The sequence below is a fragment of the Gracilinanus agilis genome, chromosome 3 (genome assembly GCF_016433145.1).
Source record: "Gracilinanus agilis isolate LMUSP501 chromosome 3, AgileGrace, whole genome shotgun sequence".
NCBI lineage: Eukaryota > Metazoa > Chordata > Mammalia > Didelphimorphia > Didelphidae > Gracilinanus > Gracilinanus agilis.
In genome coordinates this window covers 265905803-265929946 of record NC_058132.1, presented here as the reverse complement: position 1 = coordinate 265929946, position 24144 = coordinate 265905803, and the positions used below count along the sequence as shown (strand labels likewise).

The window sequence follows — 24144 nt, the reverse complement described above, 5'->3', positions numbered from 1 at the left end:
AAAAAATAAATTTAACTTAACAGGTTTAAAAATTAATTTAAAACAATACAATTAAAAATAAAAATAATTTAGTTACTCTGATTCTCTAAGAAAGCCATAATAAAGTAGAAGAGTTTATAGGATTATTCAGTTTCATAGATACCATTTTGATATCTAGGAACAAGTGCTGATTTCAATAGATCTAAGTTTGAGGATTGCCTCTTACAACTTTATGACTGGGAAAGTAATAACCTCTTTGAGCTTCAGTTTCCTTATTTGTAAAATGGGATGATGGTATTTGCACTTGATATTGCAGAGGGTTCTTGTGCAAAATGCTTTGTAAACTCTAAAACATTATTTAAATGAGAACTCTTCTTATAGTGCCTTTAGCTTTGTGCTCTTGTAGTGGTAAAGCATAAAAGAACCATGGTAATGGCAGACTTTGGGAACACTGGCTCTTTAACTACTGGAAAATAAGCAAAAATGTTCTCTTAGCATCTGTGTCTTCATGGTTGGCCATATAAGTTTTCTCTGGGAAAAAATATACCAATACCCATCTTGACTAAGATTTATCAGCTGAGTATGGCACTGGTGTCTCATATTGCTGCTTCAAATCTATGCTCTACTTCTATTAGCTGATGAAGTATATTCATTTAAAATGAAAATTAAGCCACAAAATAAAGTTCAATATCCTTGTGTCTAAACTATGTTTTTTTAAACCAATTTACTAATTTGTACAGTGAGAACATCTATGATACGAATTGAAGACTTCTTATATTTAAAGACATCTCCTTCAAATGGGATGTTTTATTAAACAGAAGAGAATCCTTAAGAAAAATCCTGTATATGGGTGGATTACAAACTCTGTGGTTCATATTAACGATTAATCAGACTGAAGCTAGAGATCTTAAGAACTGCAAATGAAAAAGTAACAAAGGAAGAATGAAGTCTATCTTAAGAAAGGAGGGTTTAGAATTGTTTGGTGCACCCCTTCTGCACACAAAGGCTCCTTGTGTCTAAATTTGGGCCTCTGTTTCTGAAATAAAGCCCATCTCTGCAGTAGCAAGTACCTTGCCATTTTTCCTTCTCGGTAAATGCTGGTCAAAGTGCTTTTGCAAAGGATTTCCATTAGAATGTTTTGTACCATTAAAGAGGAATTTTGTGGGCTCTCTGAGATTCTGGGAAAAGACACTAAATCAACCATTTGCCTCAGTTATCCTATCTACATAGGACAAATAATCAATCCATCTCCCAAGAATCTTTGGGAAAAAACCTGATAAACATGGTTCCAAACCATTGGACAGATATAAAATGTAGAGGAAATATTTTTCTTGGAGAAAGGAATCTTGAAATCATAACACATAATCATTCACTTGCTCATCACTTAATTCTTTAATTCTTAATACATAACTTTTACCTAAAATGATTAGGAGATAAAAGTATAAAAAAACTGTTTTGTTCAGTTGCTCTTCAGAAAAAAAAACAGTCTCTCCAAATCAGTAGCACTTTTGAGAATTATTTAAGACTTTACCTTTGTTATTTCAGAAATGCCATATGCTCCTATATTGCTGGACTTTTGTTTGTATTCACCCCAAATAAATTAATCACTGGGGGCTAAAACCATTCTCCTTCACCATTGCCATCTCTGATTTCTTCCAGGAAGAAAATGGTAGAGGATACATATCTTTTTGGAAGTTTAATTATGAGTCTAGACTAAATGAAAAATGTTTGGTTAAATATGGCAACTGTTGTGACTAGATGCCTCAAAAAGGACTATCAAGCATTTGAAGAGCACACCAAAGGAAAAGTCCCTACACATATATTGGGCAGACTCTGTGTGGCAAACTTATGGAAGAAAGTGAACAAGAATTTCACAGGCTAGGCATGGGTGGGCTGCAACCTACATCTTTATGGGGTGTATGTACATTGAGGAGAACAACGGTCCTTCTGAGAATATTTTGAGTATTTGAAAAGGATGAAATATGAGATAAATGCTAGAGAATGGTTTGATCCAAACTACTGGGGATATACTTTATCAAATATGTGACTCTAGAATATTTGTTTTTGTCTTTTCTCTATTTTAAAAGTCATAACTGGTTTTTCACTTTTCTATTTGGCAAGTCATTAAACCTCTGTCTGCCTCAGTTTCCTCAGCTGTAGAATGGGGATAATAATAGCACCTACTTCTGAGGGTTGTTGTGAGGATAAAAAGAGATTATATTTGTAAAGGACTTAACCTGGCAAGTTATAGGCACTTAATGTAGGTATATTGTTGTTCCCTTCTTTCTCCCTTCCTTCATTAGACTGTGAGTTCCCTGAGCAGGGGCTGTCTTTTATCTTTCTTTGTGAGCCCAGTGCTTAGCACAGTGACTGGCATGCAGTAAGTGTTTAATAAGTCTTTATGGACTGACTGATACAGTTAGTTTGCACTACCGATATATATAGTATACACTTGTGGTCCTTTGCACTTTTTTTCCTCGCTTGTTCCAAACGGGTATGTTTGAGATCCTATGTTTTCCCTAGGAGTGATTAAAAATGGGTTAATAACCATATTAAGATAAATAATGAATCTGAGAACCGGTGGGTCCTTATTGGCCATGTAATCCAACCCATACATAAAAGGATTCCTCTCTACCTACTTAATAAAAGGCTATTCAGCTACTGCTTGGAGACCTCCATTCTAAGGAACTACCATTCTAGGCAGCCTATTTCACTTTGGGACAGCTTTAATCATTAGGAAGCTTTTTTTTTTCCTGACATCAAACCTAAATTTATCTCTTTGAAATGTCCATGCATTGCTCCTGGTTATTTTCTATGGGATAAAATGGAACAAATCTCTCTTCTATATGTCTGCCTTTAAAGACTTAAAGATGGCTACCATTTCCTTTCCTGATTCTTTTCTTCTCCAAAGTAAACATGATCAATTCCTTTAACCAATTGTCAAATCTTCATTTTTCTATCCTGGTTGCCCTCCTTTGAACACTCTCTGGGTTATTGACATTCTTCTTAAATTCTGTCTAGATTCCAATAAAATCTGATGAGGGCCGAACACAATGGAGCTCTCATTTTTCTGTTCCAGGGAGCTATGCCCCTCAAACAGTCCAATATTGCATTAGTTATTTTTGGCTGCTAAATTTCATGCTGATTCATATTTTTGAGCTTGCAACCCACTAAAACTCTGAGATCTTTCCATTCAGAATTTAATGCTGTCAACTGCTATCTTTTTCTCACTGTAATTTAAGTTGAATCTGCAGTTTCCAATGACAGGAAGTAATTGTTTAGAATGAGGTAGTGAGGCCTTTGAGGTCAACTGTATTTTTTAAAAAAAGTCTCTGTACCACTGAGCAGGTTGGATCATTGGTATGAACTCATGATATTAATGGCTGGTTTTTTCGAGTAACAATAGAAGAAAAATCATTGGAAAAACAGTATATTTTTAATATATATGTATTCTGTTAATATAAAAGTATGAACTACTGGGATCATGACTTATTTGGAGTTTTCAAATTATCAAAATAACAAATAGTGCAACAACTTTCATCTAAAGCCCATAGAATAATTTATTTAAAAAAACAACAACAACAACTAGGCATGACAGAAGAGATAGAGGAAGTATCCAGGAACTAATTAAACATAGTCTATGAAATAGTTCTAAGGTAGCATAATCCCTACTGGTAAATCTTTTATTTCAGTTTATATGGAAATTCAATGCTTTGTGAGGCATGAGACTGAGCTGAACCATCAAAGACAATTTTGTCTCAGTTTCTAAGGTGCTCAGAACATGGTAGTGGGTTCAGACATGGGAAATAAAGAAGAAATGAAAGACACTGGCTCTGTCCCAGAAGAGTTTATAGTTTTGCAGCTAGGTAAAACTCACATACATAAAACAACTGAGGGACAAGTTTACAGAGGCACGAATTAATATATTAGTTACATTTACAGATTATCAAAAGCTGAGGAGATATCCAGCAAGAAAGGAGAAATTAGACGGCTATATCTGTATTCTAAAATGTTTGCACAGGTTATAAATTGAAAAATTATTAAGTAGGTTGGAAGCTAAAAATAAAGGTCTCATTTCCTACTCATAGTTTCTGATCTTGAAAGACATTTTAATTTCTATGTTACAGAAATAGAATTTACCACTTGAAATCAGGTTTACCTTATAGTCAAAGTACAGCCATCCCTTGGGACACAATCCATGTTGCTTTGGTATTTCTCTCTCTTTCTCTATAACTAATATTTTTTTACGCTTACAAATACTGGGCATGTAAACAGAACAATCTTCATTACTCCAGAGTCCTTAGGAAGAAGAAATTATTTTTTAATTAGAAAGGGTTTGAAAATGTTACTGATTTAACCATCCCTTCAACAAATCTTTGGCTAGTTACAGTAGTCCATTATTTTTAAAATTCATTTTTTTCATTCTGACAACTGAACTACAATCAACAATTATAATTTTAACTTAACAATTAACAATATATTTTCAAGTGACATTCGCTAAATGGGTAATTCTATTAGTCAACTCTAAGAGCAGTTTATGTACATGAGCATTTTGCAAAGGCAAAGAAAGTAGATGCAAAGAAAGTCTGGTTGATATCATGCCAATATTTGGCTCATGAAAAAAATATTTGCTACCCTAACAGTTTTGTTTAAAAAATATTTAGCTTCAACAGAAAGGGAAAGCACAAAATAAGGAGAAAAGTACTTAACAGTGTAAGAATTTTGTATTAAGGAAGTTTCCAGAGGAATCAATTGTGTGGAATATAGCATTTGGCTTTATAATGGTGGACATTCCAAAACTATTTCTTGGATGTCTCCAAGAACCTTCGCAGAAATCAATAACAAAAAGTCAAACTTCTTAACAGATACTATTGAGTAACCCCCATGCATGTGCACTCACACACATGTGCACACATGCACACACACACACACAGACACTCAACCACTGTCATTTTAAGAAACTAGACTTTCTAGGTGGATATTTTCATGGATTTTAGGGATTTCTAAGCAGCGAATTAGACATAATATAAGACAGATTGCTTGGAAATCAAATTCCTCACAGCTTGGCAGTGCCTGCCAATTGTACAGAACAAAACTACCACCTCAGTGTCAGGAATGTGAGGGGGAAGGAATTCCTACTTTTGAAAAATGAGAGCTTATTCTTTTCTTGTTTAAATGAACCGATGTACTCCCAAACTAGCTTTCTGTAGACTATTGTGACACCTGCTGGTAAAAGCAAGCTGACTAATCACAAGACCTTTCCTTTTCTAAATGTATGCAGGGGAGGAACCTCAGACAGCTTTCATCATGTGGGCTTCTTTTCTTCTGCTCCTGGCATTTGGTCCTAAGGTTAGACTACAGCTGTGTCCCTTTTCAGGGTCAATGAGTACACTCCCATTTATTGATTAGAAAGTAGGAAGTGAAAGCTATTAGAGCAATGCAGTCTTCAAACAATCTGAAGAAACAGACATGCAATTTGCCATGGAATCTAAGTAAGCATGATGGCAATTACAGAAACTGGCTTTGTCTTTAGAAACAGTAGATGGTAACCCAGCTAAGTTGGGGAATGAATTATTTATAATTAAGTGTGAATGTAAAATAATAGTATGAGGTAATAATAAAAACAAATTGACAAGAAGCTTACATAGCCAAAAAGAAACCCTCTGGGAAACGCAATACATCACTAATCTTTAAAATAAAGAATTATTAAACCCAAGGTGCAAATGGCCACCCTACTAGAACAAATAAGAATTAATGACAGGTTGCTAACAAGAGGACAGGAAGACATTTTCTCAAATCCAATTTCCCTTAAATGTGAACATTCAAATAAAGTCACAAATACTAAACATCTAGACCACTCATTTCTATCTACCGAGAATAATATGTGAAAATGGATGGCAAGGATCTGTTGCTTTGAAGAGCAGTCCCCATAATGGGTAATTTTTTTTCAGTCAATTTCAATACACTTTCATTTTTGCTTTTGCCCTGGTCCACAAGAAAAGATGCCAAGTTGTAAAACTAATTGTGTGATAATGATCATATAGATAATTCCATCAGTGTATAGACTGATGAGTAGCAAATTAATTTTTTAAAAAATTGACCAGTACCAAACCTCTAAAATGTTACTGATGTAACCCAAAATAATTCTAATTGGCCTTGAAGATTATTGGTTAATGAAGAATACATATCAAAATATAAGCAAAAAACCTGTTTCAGATGAAATGAATCCACATCTCTGACTCTGATTATTCACAGATTTTTCTCCTCCTTCATCCCAGTTCTGGTATATTAATGGGGAGCCATCTCTCCAACTATAAGGAAATTTAAAAAAAAAATTAAAGCCCTCATATCTCTCTCTTCTTCTGCATACTCAGTTCCTAATATCATCTTTGGGAATCTGGGGTAGGGAAGTAAATCAAGGTCGAAATGCTCCTTTTAACTCATAAAAGTACAAAATGTCTTTTTTTCCTGGGGTTAATAAGACAAGTAATAAATTATGATTGAGAGGCATGTTATATACTAATCATACAGACTTGGCTTACTTATTCTCCAAATATGTCTTTGGGAATTAAATACAATTAAATACAAATCATACTGAAATCCACCGTTAGGTCTTTCTTCACGGAGCCCAATCCACCAATTTTTATTGTTCTTTGATAGCTGGCAAAAAAATAAAGGGAAAAAAGTCAATATTTCCTCTATGTTTTCTTTGGTATTTTATCCCATTATCTAAAAAAAGACTGTATATGCCACTTCAAGAAAACTCAAGCTTTTTTGCCCTTAAAAATATCACATAGTCATGATGAAAGGAAATATTAAGAAGAAAATAATAATCACAACTCTATATATACAAAAGAACATTTAACAAACAAATTAGGATCTTATATTCACAAGTAAAATTTCCAACTCCATTAAAGATCTAAAAAAGTGAAAGTGAAAATTCAGAATAAAAAAATGGCTTTTACTAGTTGGTTTTCTCTTTTAACTGAAAAATTAAGGTTTTATTTTCCTAATGATATTGATTGGCAAAGGTTGAAAAACAATGGAAGATACTGTGTTGTTTAGTCATTTCTGACTCTCTAACGCCATTTGCGATTTTCTTGGCAAAAATACTAGAATGCTTTGCCATTTCCTTCTCCAGCTTATTTGATAGATGAGAAAACTGAAGTAAACTAGGTCAAGTGACTTGCCCAGGGTCACAAAGCTAAATAAATTTCTGAGGCCAGATTTGAATTCAGAAAGATGAATCTTCCCAACTCCAGATATCTTACTCTAAAGAAAAAGATCATCATTATTAATAATGATATTACCTTCTCCATTCAGATAGAGGCTGGAGAATGCAAAAAGTCCATATCACAAAGTTGCAAATATAGTAGCAGTGAGGAAGCACAGTGAATAGAGCACCAGGCCTGGAGTCAAGAGGACCTGGGTTCAAACCTGACTTCAGACATTTCCCATTTGTGTAACCCTGGGCAAGGCACTTAACTCTCATTGCCTAGCCCATGGGTTGGCAACGTATGGCTCTTTCTGCAGGACCCATAAAGTCAATTTTTTTTCAGGCGCTGTTACAGGAGCGCACACTGTGAGCACTGTATGGCTCTCATGAAATTACATTTTAAAAAAGGTGGCGTTTATGGCTCTCACGGCCAAAAAGGTTGCCAACCCCTGGCCTAGGCCCTGCTGCTCTTCTATCTGAATACTAAGGTAGAAGGTAAGTTTTAAAAAAAAAGCAAAGTTGCCAATGTTTTCCAGTCTGACTCTTATGTATTTGATGGATTTTATACCAAAATTTCTTGACAGTACAGACGTACAAATCTAAGTACACTGGAGCATAAAGTAAAATGAAATGTACTTAATTTTAAAGAAAATTTAGTGCTGAGATTGACCCAGGAAATTGAAGCTCTCTCTTTCCCTCTATTCTAAAGCCTATGCATCTGATAACTTGATTTTAAGAGGGACTAACAAGCACTTTGGTCTTCATGCCTTAAAAAGTCAACATAAAGTATCACAAAATGCAATATACTAGGACACTTATTAGCAGAAGGTTCTGGCCACCGAACATCTTCTTCCCAGTAGCTCCTTGGGATGCTTAGAGCTTTTTACATTTGAGCCATAGGCTCAAGGATCTTTATGATGATTTGGAAAACTAGTGCTTAACAATCTACTCCCTGTTGTGCTTTTTTAATACAGTCTTTCAATTGCTGAAAGAATGGGAGAGAAAATAATGACACTCTTTTCTCTAGCTGAAAGGTCTAAGAACAACATCAGAAAACATTTAGTTTAAACAGTTCCCTTTATTAGCCTTTTGGGGGAGGAGGAAGCTTGCCCTGTTTGTTTATGTAATTTAGTTGGTTCTAGTGTTAGAACTACATTTTATTATAGTTTCTTCACATCCTTAAACTTCTGAGAAATCTTTAAATGAGAGTGGTACACAATTGATAAGTAAGAAAAAAACAGTGCCATGAATTTCACCCTGCTTCCACTCACTGGAATGCTAAAGGTAGAAGGGAAGACCCCACATGGGTTCTCCGTGTTTAGTCCTTTCTCTGGGGAGAATGTGGCTCCATATTGTTTTGCCACTCTGGCAGGGATGGACAAAATGAGGACTCTCTTTATTTTTGGATCTTGCAACCAATTTAAGTGTTCAAGAAGCTTTAAAAAATGGGGAAGAAAATCTATTAAGAGCAGGAAAAAATGCTTTAGGAAATTGAATGTGCCTGCCTACTACAGATTTCATACTTCCCAGCTGAAACTAGGCCATCTGGATCTTCTTGGGGTCTATCCCATATACTGTAAAATGCCTCAAAAACTGGCAAATGTTTGTGTTAAAATGGCCAATTGGTAGTTAGCTGAATATGCTAGATACTGCAAGGTTGGTCTGATATCCAGATGGAATGGTCGAAGCTTGAGAAAGTGGTGGTAGTCACTGTGAAAATCCTAGGACTTCCTAATCCAAATAGATTTTCCATTTATTTTTTGCCAACCCACTACTTGTGAGAGTAGGGATGAGGAAGGAAATTTATGGGCTCATAAATTACACATTCATGGGTTTAGTGTTGCAAGCGTAAAAAGAGCCTTACAGCTCATCTAGGGTAATCCCCTTATTCTAAAGAGGAGAAAACTGAAACAAGTTAGGGGAAGTGACTTGGTTAAAGTCATACAAACAGTCCCAGGATTCAAACTCAGGTCCTATGATTCCAAATTCAGTACTCTCAATGTCTCAAAGTCAAAGACGGTCAAAGTCAGTGTTCTTTTGTATAAGCTGAGTTTGAGGACATTAGTTGTTCAGTCCTTTTTGGTCATAACTGACTCTTCATAATGTTGTCTGTTTTTGTTTTTGGCAAAGATTCTGGAGTGGTTTGCCATTTCCTACTCCAGTTCATTTTACTGGTGAGAAAACAGAGACAAACATGCTTAAGTGACTTGGCCAGGGTCATACAACTAGGTAAGTGTCTGAGGTCAGATTTGAATTTAAAAAGATGGAGAAGAGTAAGAAATGGTTGCCAGGAGATGGTGGAAAGTTTAATAAGAAAGCTATCTTTTTTTCAGAAAGATTAAGATGGCCTTTTTTAAAAGTAGTGATGGGTTGATGAGGAAAGCTCAGAAAAGTTTAGTGAATGTCCAATGTCACATGAGGATTAAGGGGCTAGATCTCCCTTCCTGGAGACTTACCATACTTGTGTCAATCTTAGTGAGGACACCCTACCTACTTTTTTTTTTTTTTAGACCCTTAACTTCGGTGTATTGTCTCATAGGTGGAAGAGTGATAAGGGTGGGCAATGGGGGTCAAGTGACTTGCCCAGGGTCACACAGCTGGGAAGTGGCTGAGGCCGGGTTTGAACCTAGGACCTCCTGTCTCTAGGCCTGACTCTCACTCCACTGAGCTACCCAGCTGCCCCCCTACTTTTAACTGTATTACAGCTCAGTGGAATTCAAAAACACAAAGGAATCACAGATCTCATCCTCCCTCATTAGCAGGGATTACTGGAAGAGCTATCATCTATGGACAAGGTATTTCTTGATCAATTTTCATGAAATAATATGAAAAATGCTGGTTCTGGAAAGGATCTTATAGGATCACCCCATTTCTCCCGCTGCTTTCAGGCAGAAAGATATGTAAACTATAGATGAAAAATGAGGCTTTATCTTATTTTCAAAGATCTCCAGACAAAAGCCACAATCTCTTTTGCTAATCCTTTTTCCTGTTCTACCACTCTCATGTTCTTTTCCTCAGGCAGTCCAAGTTCTTAATGCTAGGGCTTAAGTCCATTGTTTTTCTGTCTTTAGGGGAAAATGAGAATTGCTAGTCACCATCTGCTGCACATGAAATCTGTATAACTTGAAAGCCAGGGAAACAGGTGACTTTAATGAACAAACTTTGCGAAAGCAAAATCCATGGTTTTTTTTTCAGCAATATTCCCACTAATCAAGAATGAAATACAATAGATGAATGACATCCATATGCTAAGGCCAATTTTCTTGTCTTCTCAATCTCTCTAATAGAAGACTAAAAATATGGTCATGTTTTTGAGAGTTTCAACAAAAGTCTGAAATCAACATGAAAATGTCCCAAAGAAGATGGAATGAAATAATATTTGAAATCTTCAAGGTTATTGTGTAGAAACTGTATCTAATTACCATTTTTATCCTGCTGAGGACAAATTCTTGTTCTAGTGTAGAATGAATGTTGAGCATATCACTGCCAAGCCAACCACAGACAAATTCAAAACTCTCCCAATAAGAAGGATCACTATGAAAAAGATATTCGGTACCTTGATGAAAAAGCCATGGTTCATCTACAATGTAAAGTTAAAAAATTATGTCAAAAGATGCACCATTAGTTACCATATACCTACTTAATAAAAGGCACAGTCAGACTGACTTTAAGATTGTCAAAGATTTTTCTTTTTAATGCCTAAATCTCTCATTTCCTTAACAAAAATTTGTTGATACTTCTAATTTTTACATCAAGCCATTTCTGGATTAGCTCTACTCCGCTACTCTGAAATGAATTCTTCCTTATAGTAGTGAAAAACAGTTAGGCCAAAAAAAATCCAATATTGCATCTCAAAATGTATGTAACCTACAAAATACTTTTCATACAGATAAGTTCAGATTTAAACAATTGGAAAAATACGCATTGTTCATGGATAGGTTGAGTCATTATTATAAAAATGACAATTTTCTTTCTAAAGTCATTTACTTATTCTGTATCCTACCAATCAAAATACCCAAAAACTACCTCAAAGAGTTAGAAAAATAACAAAATTAATCTGGAAGATCAACGACCTAGAACATCAAGGAAATTAATGAAAAAATTAATGAAAAATTGAACTTGTGTTAAATGTACCAGGTCTCAAATTATATTACAAAGCAGTAACCATCAAAACAATTTGGTACTGGATAAGAAATAAAGTGGAGGAACAAGGGAACAAACTAGATACTCAACAGGCAATGGTTAATGACCATAGTAACCTAGCATTTTGACAAACCCAAAGATCCAAGCTTCTCTAAGAACTCACTATTTGGCAAATACCACTGGGGAAACTGGCAGAAATTAGGCACAGTTCAACACCTCATACCATATACCAAGGCATAATCAAAACAGATGCATGCTTTAGATACAAAAGGTGATACCACAAACAAATTAGAAGAGCACAAAATAGTTTTATCTGTCAGACCTGTGGATAAGAGAAGAATTCAGTTCAAAATAAGAAATAGAGAGAACATTTTGAGATTTAAAATAGATAACTCTGGTGACACTAAATAAAAATTTCTACACACAAAACAATATAGCCAAGATTAAGAGGCAAACAGTAAACTGGAGAAAAATTCTTATAGTTAGTCTCCCTAACAAAGGGTCTCCCTAACTCACATATAGAAAGAATGGAGTCAAATCTAAAAATTACAAAGCATTTTTCATGTTACAAATGGTCAAAAGATACGAACAGGCAATTCTCAGATGAGAAAATTAAAACTATATTTGGTCATTTGAAAAATTACTCCAAATCACTAATGATTAGAGAAAAGAAAATTAAAACAACTCTGAGGTACTATCTTATACTCATCAGACTGGCTAACATGACCATAAAAGAAAATGATAAATGCTGGAAGGGATGTGGAAAAATTGGGACACTAATACACTGCTGCTAGAGCCACAAAGTGATACAACCATTCTAGAGAGCAATCTGGAACCATGTTCAAAAGACCATAAAACTATGCTTATACTTTGACTCAGCAATGCAACTACTGTCTTTAGCCCAAAGAGATTAATGATAGAGGAAAGGATTTATAGCAGCTCCTTCTGTGGTAGCAAAGAACTGGAAATTAAAGAGATGCTCATAAATTGGGGAATGGCTGAGCAAGTTGTGGTTGTGCTTGCAAAGGAATACCACTGTGTCATAACAAATGACAAGATAATCACAGAAAAAATCCAAAACTCTGGAAAGCCTTATATGAAGTGATGTAAAGTGAAGTGAGCAGAACGTTGTACACAGTAGCAACTATAATGTATGATGATCAACAGTAAATGACTTAACTATTATTAACAAGGGAAGAATCTAGGACAACTCCAAGAGACTCATGACAAAAAAAAAAAAAGGATATCCACCAACATAGAAGGAACAAATGGAGTTCAAATGCAAATTGAAACTTTACTTTATATACACCACGATTTTTTCTCTATTGTAAGCATTATGTGTCTTCTTTCACAACATGATGAACATGGACATATATAATATATGATAACATACATATTATCTGTATAATATTACCTGTCTTCTTAGGAAAGCAGTAGTGGTAGGAGGGACAGTGAGACTATATATTGCAACATATCAGAAAATGAATATTAAGAAATCGTATTGACAAATAATCTGTAAAAAATTTATTTAAAAAAAAATCAACAAAATGCATGTAGCATTCTTTGCTGGTGGCTGCCCATTCATTACCTAGAGCAGTGATGGTGAACCTATGGAAAGGGTGCCAAAGATAACACACAGGACACTCTCTGTGGGCATGCAGCCACTCCCTGGCCCCAGTTCATTACCAGAAAAGTGGAGGGACTTGGGTGGAGCTACTCCCCTCCCCTTCTATATCATGCCTGATGACATTTTTTCACATCCCCACCCCTCTGTCCAATAGCCCAGTGGGAGCTCACAGGGGCAGAACTGGAGGGGAACAGAGTGCTTGAGGCACTCCCCTCCCTCTACACTTACTGAGAACATTCCTCACTTTACCCACCCCTCTGCCCAGCAGCCCAGTGAGTTGACCTGGGGGGGGGGGGGCCAGCACAGCACTCAGCCTGTTTGCCTTCACCTATCTACAGTAAAGGAGTTTGCTTTGATAGCTCTTCAATGAGACCAAAAATTAGTTGGTAATTACTTAAGGCTTTATCTTCTATTTATTTTTCTCATTTAAATTGCTATATATTATTATATTTATTATTATTATTATTATTCTGGTTCTGCTTATTTCATTCTATAGTGGTTCATATAAATTATTCCACGTTTCTTTGAATTCTTCATTTTTTCCCTTACTGTGCAATAATGTTCCATTATCTTCATGTACTACAATCTATTTGGTTGATTCCTTCTTTGACTGTAGGTCTTTGGATCAAGATAATGGGACCTTAGAGATAATTTAATCTGACTTCTTCATTTTAGTTCTGCTATGAATATTTCAGAATATATTAGACATCTCTGTCTTGGATTTTCTTGGTTACATATCCAATAGTGGTATTTCTGGGTTAATCTTATATAATTCCAAATTGTTTTCCAGAACGGATGGATGAAATTGCAGCCATAATAACAGTGATTCATATGCCTGACTTCCTATAGCTTCTCCAATATAGGTAGTTTCTATTTTTGTCATCTTCTCTAATTTTCTGGGTCTGAAGAATTAAAAAAATGACAGTTATTTTAATTTTTATTTATCCTACTATTAATGATTTGAAGCATATTTTTAATAACTTGATAGTTTACAATTCTTTCAAAATCTGTTTATAGCCTTTTACTATTTTATTCTGGGGAATAGCTTCTGTTCTTCAATATATGTGTCCACTCCTTACACACTTTTGCCAATTACTCATTTTCTTTATTTTACTACTACTATTACTACTAACACCACCACCACCACCACCACCACCACCACCACCATTATAACCTATACTACTATTACTACTACAACTACTGTTACTATTATTATCACCACCACCATTACTAGTACTACTACTATTACTACTATTGCTACATGTACATAACATACACACGGGTTAATTAGTCTTTAAAGGGCAATGATAAGTAGTATAACAAAAGTTCAATAGCATTTTCTGACAACAGTTTTGAAGGGAAGGAAATATGAGTTCATTTTTAGAGTTGGGGAAAATGAAACATAATAATTATGAAAAAGACTTGCTCAAGTCACCAAACTGGGACTCAAATCCAGGTTTCTAATTTCAGGTCTAGAGCTCATTTTACATAGCATTTTAAATCACAAATCATAAAAATGGAAATAAATTATAATATGAATTCACAGGAACACCGAACTATGTCACTAACTTTAAAATATGCTTTAGCTTTAGAATGGCAAAAAGGAAGTAACAAACATAACAGAAATGGAATAATTCACAACAAGATGAAGAATTTCCAGGCTATTGGCTTACCATGTGTGTACCATTTGGGGATCTTTGGTTTTATATCTGCAAAGAAAAAAGATGATTTATAAATAAAAGCAAAATAATTAGTTGAATATTTTCTCATAAAAGGCATTATTAACTAAAACAATTTAAATTTTAAAAGAACTTAACCTTAAAATGCTCATACAATTAATAGAAGTAATTTGTGATGCTTGATATTATATGTATTTATATACATAAATATACTCTCTAACTTTAAAAAACATTGCATAAAAATTTGCAGATGATGCTACTGAAGGTATCCACTATCCATGTACATATATTCCATACAAGAAAACTCCTTTTTAATGCAAAGAAAACTTTTTTTCAAACTGTACAACTAAGTACCAATTAATGTAAATAATTTATCCTGTGAGATGTTCATATTATTTGAATTTGCTTTGCATGTATATCCACTAGGTGAGAACCAATTATCATATTTTATATAATGTTAACTCTAATTAGTATTCATTTTAATATATGTAATCATTTATGCAACCAATTCATTATTTGAACTAATTGAGACCTAACCATACCTGCAGAGGCAATAGTTCTGGAATTAAGCAGAACTTTTGGATAACTTGTGTTAATGACTGAATCCTGAATACTGGTGGTATCTTTTCTTATTTCCTTTTATCTCTCGAGAAGCTATCATAACTTCCTTATATAAAATAATAGATATTATAGTGCAACTAATTAAATCTATTCACTGGAAAGTTCAACATGCTTTGGGGATTTTTTAGTCTGGAACTCTAACTTTATTATTGGGGAAATTCCTCTGCTGATGTAGTTTGATTATTGGTTTCTCATTTTTAGTCTTAAATAATTGACTTGGGAATCATGAGATTAAGTGGCTTGCCCAGTATGTGTCAGAGGTAGGAGCAGAACCCAGGGCTTTTCAGCCCTGAGGCTGACTCACCATCCACCATCCTAGGGCCTCCTAGCTGATAGATACATAAAGCTTATACCTATTAGTCCTACATCCCTTTATCCTTGGAGAAGTATAAGAAAACAATGTGCATACACACAGACTTAGGCTCTTTATATTTTTACCTCTTGGTATTTTACATATCCATTCCCGTTTGGAACCACATGGCAAGGGCAACAAAGTTTTGTTGGCCTGGTACACAGCACAATTTCTTGCATCCTCTCCAAAATAAGTATTTTCTAAAAATGAAGCAACAACCTGCAGCAGAAGAAGATCATTATTACTCTTTAATGGTGATCACAAAGAAGATTATTACTCTTTAATGGTGATCACAAACAAAAGTTGTATAGGGGTTGTTGTTTTTTATTAATCCATCACTAGAAATAGTCATTAACTTTTTTTTGGAAAGAAATTAAAAAATGTAGGTATAAGATTTCAGCTAAATGTGCTGCTTCCCATTGTGGAGAAGCCGCTTAGCAAACTAGACTCTTGTCTTATTTTTTTCTCCTTCTTCTCTTCTTCTTCCTCCTTTTAAAACCCTTACCTTCTCTCTTACTATGAATTCTGAAACAGAAGGGCCACAAGAGCTAGGTAATTGGGGTTAAGTGAGTTGCCTAGGGTCATTCAGCTAGTTAAGTGTCTAGGTCCAGATTTGAATTGAGGTCTCAACTCCAGACCTGGCTCTCTATCCACTATGCTACTTAGTTGCCCTTAGATCCTTGTCTTCTAAAGGAACTTAGTGGCCACATTTTCCCCTTCTGTAGACGTTGCAAATAAAAATAAGTTTTTGGAGTATGCTTGTATTTTATGAAAACTTCTAGATTATGTTGCATGGACACAGTTGGTTGTAGCCTTGGGATTCCTAGTAGTTTCTGCAAGGAACTTAAGGTATTGTCAGATTTGAGAAATTCCTTTGATTTAAAGCTCTTTGGGGCAAAGTCCAAGATTTTATGCCACTAATAACTACTTTCTAACATGTAGGTAGTTTTAATCTTGAAAATATATAACACTTTCCCAAGAGAGATCACATAACCTAGAAATGAAGGAAAAATCCTTAATAATTTCCCCATACAACTATGAAATGACAAGATTCCATTATCTTGTCAAAACAGGGGATGGTCCCTAGATAAAAGACATACAAAATTATTGATAGTTCATAGTACAAAGGGTTTTTAGCCAAAAGGCCATTTGCTGACTGAAGTAAGAAATGACTAAGATGGAACCCTAAGCTCACATTTCCCATTCCCACACATAAAACAATTCACCAATTTTAAAATGACAGATGTTTAGAGAACTGTGAATTTTGTAGCTCATTGTGCCCAGGGAGAAATGGTGAAGATTTGAGGCAATAGCTATATATTTTTATCTCATTTATTTTGGGTAAAATGTTTTCCTTAATTTTCCCTGAACTACTTAACATGTTTATTTTGTTTAAAGAAAATAGTATTTGTCACCTACATAATAACAATATTAGATTTTATTTTCCTTATCACCATACCATATAGTGGTTAAAAAAATAATGAAGAGGTGAAAGCATCATATGGAAGAAGGAGCCCTTACTCTGGTGTAAGAGGACATCTCTAATGAAGGGCTCGTTTCTCACATATATAGAGAACTAAGTCAAATTTATAAGAGTACAAAGTCTAAAGTCATTCCCCAACTGACAAATAGTCAAAGGATCTGAATAGGCGATTTTCGGATGAAGAAATCAAAGTTATCAATAATTATATGGAAAATGTCCTAAATCACTCTTGGTTAGATGAATTCAAATAAAAAACAATCCGGAGGTACTACCTCATACTTATCAGACTGGCCAATATGAAAGTAAAAGAAAGTGATAAATGTTGGAGGAGATGTGGCAAAACTGAGACAACAAAACACTGTCAGTGGAGTTGTGAACTGGTCCAGCCATTCTGGAGGGCAGTTTGGAACTATGCCCAAAGGGCTATAAAACTGTGCACATCCTTTGATCCAGTAATACCACTACTAGGTCTGTATAGCAAAGAAATTTATAAAAAGGTGGAAAAGATGTATTTGTACCAAAATATTTATAGTAGTCCTTTTAGTGGTGGCCAAGAAATGGAAATTGAGGGACTGTCCATTAATTGGGGAATGGCTGAACAAATTGAAGTATATGATGGTGGTAGAATACTATTTTGTTGTAAGAAATGCTGAATAGGATGATTTTAGAAAGAGCTGCATCATGAACTGATATAGAGTGAAATTAGCAGAACCAGGAGAACATTGTACAAAGTAACAACAATGTTGTAGAATGATTAATTGTGAAAGACTTAGCTATTCTCAGCAATACAATGATCTATTTATTAAAACTTACTGGAGTTCCATCAGACCATTCCCATGACCCTTCAGATAATGGGTTTCTTTTATTAAATCCAATCCAGAACTGTCTTTCTTCTGTGCTACAGTGGGAAAAGAAAACAAAAGTCCTCTGATTTTCTCATTTTTTTTTAACTCTTATGTAAAGGAATCACTAAACTTTGCAAAAGTATTGACTAGAAAATATTCTTCTAGTGCTACTGACAAAATTATAGGTTAGATCAAATCAACTAATATTTATTAAGGACTCAGTCAGTATATGGGCAGCTAGATGGCACAATGGATAGAGTGCTGGACCTGGAGTCAGAAAGACTCACCTGTGAGAGTTCAAATGTAGCTTAAGACACTTTCTAGATGTGTGACCCTGGGCAAGTCACTTAACCTATTTGTCTCAGTTTCCTTATCTGTAAAATTAGCTGGAGAAGAAAGTAGTAAACCTTTGCTAACAAAACCCCAGATGGGGTCAGGAAGAATTGAATGTGAGTGAAAAATAACTAAAAACTAAAAAAAATAACTAAACAACAATCAGTATATAACCCTCTGATGCAAACATATAATTCAAACAGAGTTGATACTTTGAATGTTTCATGATGAGTCTAGGCATGGTTTTAGCATTTTGCTTTGGGGACTTACGAGTGAGGTAGAGTTAGCTGGGGCAAACGTCAGTCCATTCTAAGAACACGGAGTCCTGACCTGGAATACTTATGCATTCTGCTCAGAGTTGTTTAACTAGTTGTAAAGGATCAAATGCAGAGCAGAACTTCCATTTATGTTCAGAGGATCTCGCTTTTCCAGAGGGGAAATATTCCTCTCCTTTGCTTGTTAGGATCCTGCCCAAGGCTGCCATGTTCTGTGGCCATTAATATAGATCTCTGTATCTAATATAAGTTTCCAGAAAGGGATTTTTGGGGTAATGCACACGTAAGCATTTCAACGAAACCTGCTTTAGTCGAAGCTTTGTTAGGTTACTTCCAGCACTCACTGCTAGTTTCAACTCAACAAGAAACTCCACACCCAATTATGTTTCTACACATAAGGCAGCATAGAGATATGGCAAGCGAGGGAGGGCTCAATAAATCAAACAATAAAGACTAATTATACAATGAAGCAGCTCACTAAGATAATTTTCAGAGAATAATTTTGAAGCATTAAATATTTAAAAGATTCGGAAATCCTGACAGATGCTTTATTTTCTTTAGTGCTGCAGATAAAACTGTCTTCAGGCTATTGTTCTCAGATATTTGAGTTATTCAGGTTGAATGGTAAAAATGAGATGAAAGTTCTTAAACCAGAGTTTCCTTCATTTGCTATGATCATTCCAGCAATTAAACCTTACAGTAAGAGTTTCAGGGACATAAGAAGGTAGGCCTCTCTGATAGCAAATCAGGGACATTTGCACAAATATCATATATTGGACCTGCAAATCACTTCTGTAACTAAGTTGGGGCCTATTTCCTCAATGAATTGGAATTCTTCTTTTATCTGGGGATTAAAAAACAATTCTGCTGTGTGACTCTCAGTAAGTCACTTGATGTTTCACCGTCTCATATTATAAATTGTGGGGCAGGTACTGATTTGCATTGTTAGAAATTCAGAATATACCCCTAAATCATCTAAATCACAGTTCTGGTCCAATTTGGAAAAAATCTGGTATGTACAATTGTTCACATACCTGCCTAACTTTGTATTTGTATTTTTTTTTAACAAAAATTCACACCTATACACATCTTTTGTCTTTAATCTGTTATTCTTCTTTCCAAAGGAGTGTCACATCCTTTCAGGCACAGTCAGAGTTTTTATCTTTTCTGTTTCTTTTGCCATTCCCTTCACACGCCTACCTAGTCTGATGCCCAGCACAGAGAAGGTGACACATCAACAAATGGTTGTTAACTGACAGTCGTGTTTTTAAGGAAGAACTTGAGATGCAATATGGGCACACGAAAACTCTATGTTTTGCTGCAGGTTTAGGTTTTGCAACACTAAGAAAATGAAGATGAGTGCTCCCTAAATTCTGAACAGATAAGAAAGGAAAGAATCCAAATACAAAACAGAGTGCTTCTTTGCTCCTCATCTTAAGGAAGGATGACTTTGTGAATTAGTGGGCATGCATTTACATAGGATACCACCATTATTTTGAGCCAATGTCTGCTTCTGATCTTAAAGTAGGAGGCATGTTCCAGCTCCTCCATGCAAGCAATCAATTTTGCCTCATAAGATTTTAAGATCATCCTCAAAATTTTGTTGGCTCAAGCGACTAAAACGAATTTTGAAATCACTTCTAGTTGCCTTAATACAAAGGAGGTCTACAAAGAGTTCCAGGGACTCTATGATGCTTAGCAGAACATAATTTACAACTCTGAAAAGGGGGTTTCATTCTATTGACTTAAGCCAAGGTGTTTTTGATGCCTATCCTTGTTAAATATCCTTCTCTTATTAGTTTTTGAATGACTTATGCATCTTGTTTTTTTCTACACAGAATGGGAGATTAGCTCAGAAGAGGGCTCCAATTTCTTAATTCTTTTATGAATATAAATGCAAATTCCTAGAATACCTGGTGGAAAGTAGCTTGAAAGACTGAAAATTCTTCTGAGAAACTTTCAAGATCAAATACCATGTATTTACCTATTAAATTTTGTGTGTAAAAGCTCATTCACAAAATTCTCTTCCTCGATATGAGAAAAACTCGCAAGATGTGCTCCAAAATCTTCACAAAATGCCTCGGCCTCTCTCCATGTTCTTTTCATCAAGACTTTCTCACTATGAAATACCTGTTTGGTTAAAAAGAATCAAAGTAGGCAATACTGATTATTTCAGGTATAGAAATAGCTTGTTACGTGTTTGTTAAGGATGTGTTAAAATTTTACCTCAGTTAAGGGGAAACTAATTGTGAGCTCACCTTGTAGAAATCTTTCATGATGGCTAGTTAGGCTTGACCCCACAGGGAATGTGGGCCCGGAGATAAATAAATTTAATTTAGAATTGGTGTGAGAAAGCATTGGTTTTTCAAACTGAGGCATTTACATGGGTGCTGAATCTTAGCCAACAAAAAGCAAGTAAAGCACATATTGGGTCTATATTCTGTAGATTATCATTCAACTGTTGTCATAATAGGGAATACAATTGAATTGCCTTCTATGAAACAAGTAGCAGAGTTTATGCCCAGACTACAGACTTCTGAAGGCCATTTAAAGTTCAGAATCTTTTACCTGAACTCCAAATGTTAACCTGTGTCTTGATACCAGTCTAATATATCTTCCTGCCACCTCCTTCTAGACTTTTTGCCTTTGTTGACCTTGAAACAATTTGTGTGCCAACCTCTATGGATCACATCCTAATGTTCTCATCCTTTTAAAACCATAACTTAGGTTCTGGGTTAAGATGGCGGCAGAGTAAGAAGCAGCTCTTAACCTCTCCTGACCAAAACACACAAAAGTCCTCAAGGGGACATAAAAACAAGTCCAGACAAACGGAGGAATCCCACAACAGGGCACAGCGTGGAAGGTACGTGGAATCGAGGCATTTCCATGCTATAAAGGGGTGAAATAGCCCTCACGAAATCACGGGCTGAGCAGCCACCCCAACCCCAACCCTTCCACACACAACACCTATAGTGCCGAAGCCAGCTAAAAAGAAATAGAGCAAGTTTGGGGGACCCATCGAGTCATTAGCAGCTCCGGGGCCTGTTCCTGAGAGCAGCAAGATTTAGAATCCCAAAAAGCTAACGAACACAGACAAAATCTGAGCGGGGGAGCAGGGCACCGAGAGCGGACGCAGGGTGCAGAGCGCGGCTCAGAGCGCAGGCATGGGCGGAGGCGTGGTTGGAGGCAGACATAGCCACAAGCTAAAGCTCTGAAACCCTGAGTGGGGAACCAGTGCAGACGGGTATACGACTGTGGAAGCAGCGCCCTGAGACCTGTAAAGAAACCTCTGGCAGAGGATCAAGCAAGGGGGTCCACCAGGGGTCTTGACCTTGGAAAAAACCAGAACTCAGACCTCAGGAGCCAAAAGACCGCGGACAGACCCTGAGCGCGAGGATAAACCTGAGAAGCTGCTGGGCTAAGGATGGCTACCCAGTCTCAGGAAGTTCAGAAAAAAAAGATTAACAAGAAAAAGAAGTCTTTAACACTCGACAACTTTTACATAGAGAAAATCCAGACAACCGAGCAAACAGAGGAGGAGAACAAACAAGCATCCGGACCCTCCTCAAATAAGGAAAACTCCTTACAAGCTATGGAAGAGTTCAAAACTGAGATTTTGAGGAAAATGGAAGAGATCTGGCAAGAAAATAACTGTTTAAAAGGTAGAATCTTGCAAATGGAAAGTGAGGCTCAGAAACCAAATGAGCTGATAAGCAAATTTAACACCAGAAATGTCCAGATTGAAAAGGAATACCAGAAGATTATGGCCGAAAAACCAGAAGATCATAGCCAAAAACCAGAAGATTATAGCCAAAAACCAGAAGATTACAGCCGAAAATCAAAAGATCATAGCCGAAAACCAAAAGATTTTAGCTGAAAATCAATCCCTAAAGGCTAGAATTGAGCAAGTAGAAGCTAATGATCTCTCAAGACAACAAGAACAAATAAAACAAAGTCAAAAGACTGAAAGAATAGAAGGAAACATGAAATATCTCAATGAGAGAGTGACAGACCAAGAAAACCGGTCTAGAAGAGACAATTTGAGAATAATTGGTCTTCCAGAAAAACCAGAAATTAATAGAAACCTGGACTCCATACTAACAGAAATAATTCAGCAAAATTGCCCTGAAGTCCTACAACAAGAGGGCAATATAGACATTGAAAGGATTTGTAGAACACCTGCGACATTTGATCAAGAAAAGAAAACACCCAGAAATATAATTGCCAAATTCAAGAGTTTCCAAGCAAAAGAAAAAATCTTACAAGAAGCCAGAAAGAAACAATTCAAATATCAAGGAGCACCAATCAGGATCACACAGGATCTGACAGCCTCCACACTAAAAGATCGAGAAAGGCAAGAGAGCAGGGCCTGCAACCACGGATCAACTACCCATCAAAATTGACTATATATTTCCAAGGGAAAGTATGGGCATTCAACAGAATTGAAGAATTCCAGGTATTTGCACAGAAAAGACCAGGGCTAAATGGAAAGTTTGATATCCAACCACAAAAATTGAGAGAAACCTGAAAAAGGTAAATAAGATACAGAGGGGAAAGAAAGAAAACTTATAATTTTTAAATTTGCCTTTTTAAGGGCCTCAGTGAGATCTAATTATCTGTATTCCTATGTAGAGAAATGTTATGTATAATTCTCTGTAGTGAACTCTATTCACTATTATAATATTCACTATTATAGTAATCAGAAGAATAATTCACAGGGTGAGGGTGGAACACTAAATAATCTAAGATGACATGGGGGATGGGAAAGAGGGGGTGAATAGCAGGGGACACTAAGAGAAACTTGAGTGAATAAGAAAATAGGATATTCTATTACACACAAAGAGGGCATGGGAGGGAGAGGGGACAAATACTATTATAAGAAGGAGAGGAAGAGAGCATTAAGAGGTAATAATCAAACCTTACTCTCAGTGTAATCAACCCGGAGAGGGAAGAGTAGCTATACTATCCATTGGGACATAAAACTCTTATCTAACCCTTCTGAGAAAGTTAGAAGGGATAAACCAAGGGGAGCAGGAGAGTGGGGAGGTCAAAAAAAGGGAGGGGAGAAGAGGGAGGGAATTCATAAGGCCTTTAAAAACAAAAAGAGGGGGAAAAATAAGGGAGGGGGTAGAAAGGGAAGTTAATCAAGGGAGGGGATAAGGGATAGCAGCTCAATAGCAAACCACTGATTTAAAAGGAAAAAGTATAAGAAAAAAGGGGGTAGGAAGAGGGGAGGATTCGAAAATGTCAGCAAATGCACAACTGATGATTATAACTCTGAATGTGAATGGGATGAACTCGCTCATAAAACGGAAGCAAATAGCAGAGTGGATTAGAAATCAAAATCCCACCATATGTTGTCTACAAGAAACACATATGAGGCGAGTGGACATACACAAGTTTAAGGTTCAGGGTTTGAGCAAAATCTTTTGGGCGTCAAATGAGAAAAAGAAGGCAGGAGTGGCTATTATGATTTCTGACAAAGCCAAAGTAAAAATAGATATGATTAAAAAAGACAGGGAAGGTCATTACATCCTGATTAAAGGCAGTATAAACAATGAGGAAATAACACTGCTCAATATGTATGCACC

General features: G+C 35.9%; 1 protein-coding gene across 1 annotated transcript in view; it reads right to left on the bottom strand.

The window, feature by feature from the left end:
- PLA2R1 (phospholipase A2 receptor 1) overlaps window positions 1–24144 on the bottom strand; it is a 177301-nt gene that overhangs the window by 22819 nt on the left and 130338 nt on the right. Inside the window, exons 13-20 of the mRNA XM_044666572.1 lie at window positions 20538–20683; window positions 17914–17998; window positions 15704–15836; window positions 14639–14674; window positions 10618–10775; window positions 6575–6639; window positions 6187–6290; window positions 4139–4278 (exon numbers count right to left, since the gene is read on the bottom strand). Of these exons, the coding sequence (XP_044522507.1) occupies window positions 4139–4278; window positions 6187–6290; window positions 6575–6639; window positions 10618–10775; window positions 14639–14674; window positions 15704–15836; window positions 17914–17998; window positions 20538–20683 (867 nt within the window). The remainder of the gene's footprint in view (window positions 1–4138; window positions 4279–6186; window positions 6291–6574; window positions 6640–10617; window positions 10776–14638; window positions 14675–15703; window positions 15837–17913; window positions 17999–20537; window positions 20684–24144) is intronic.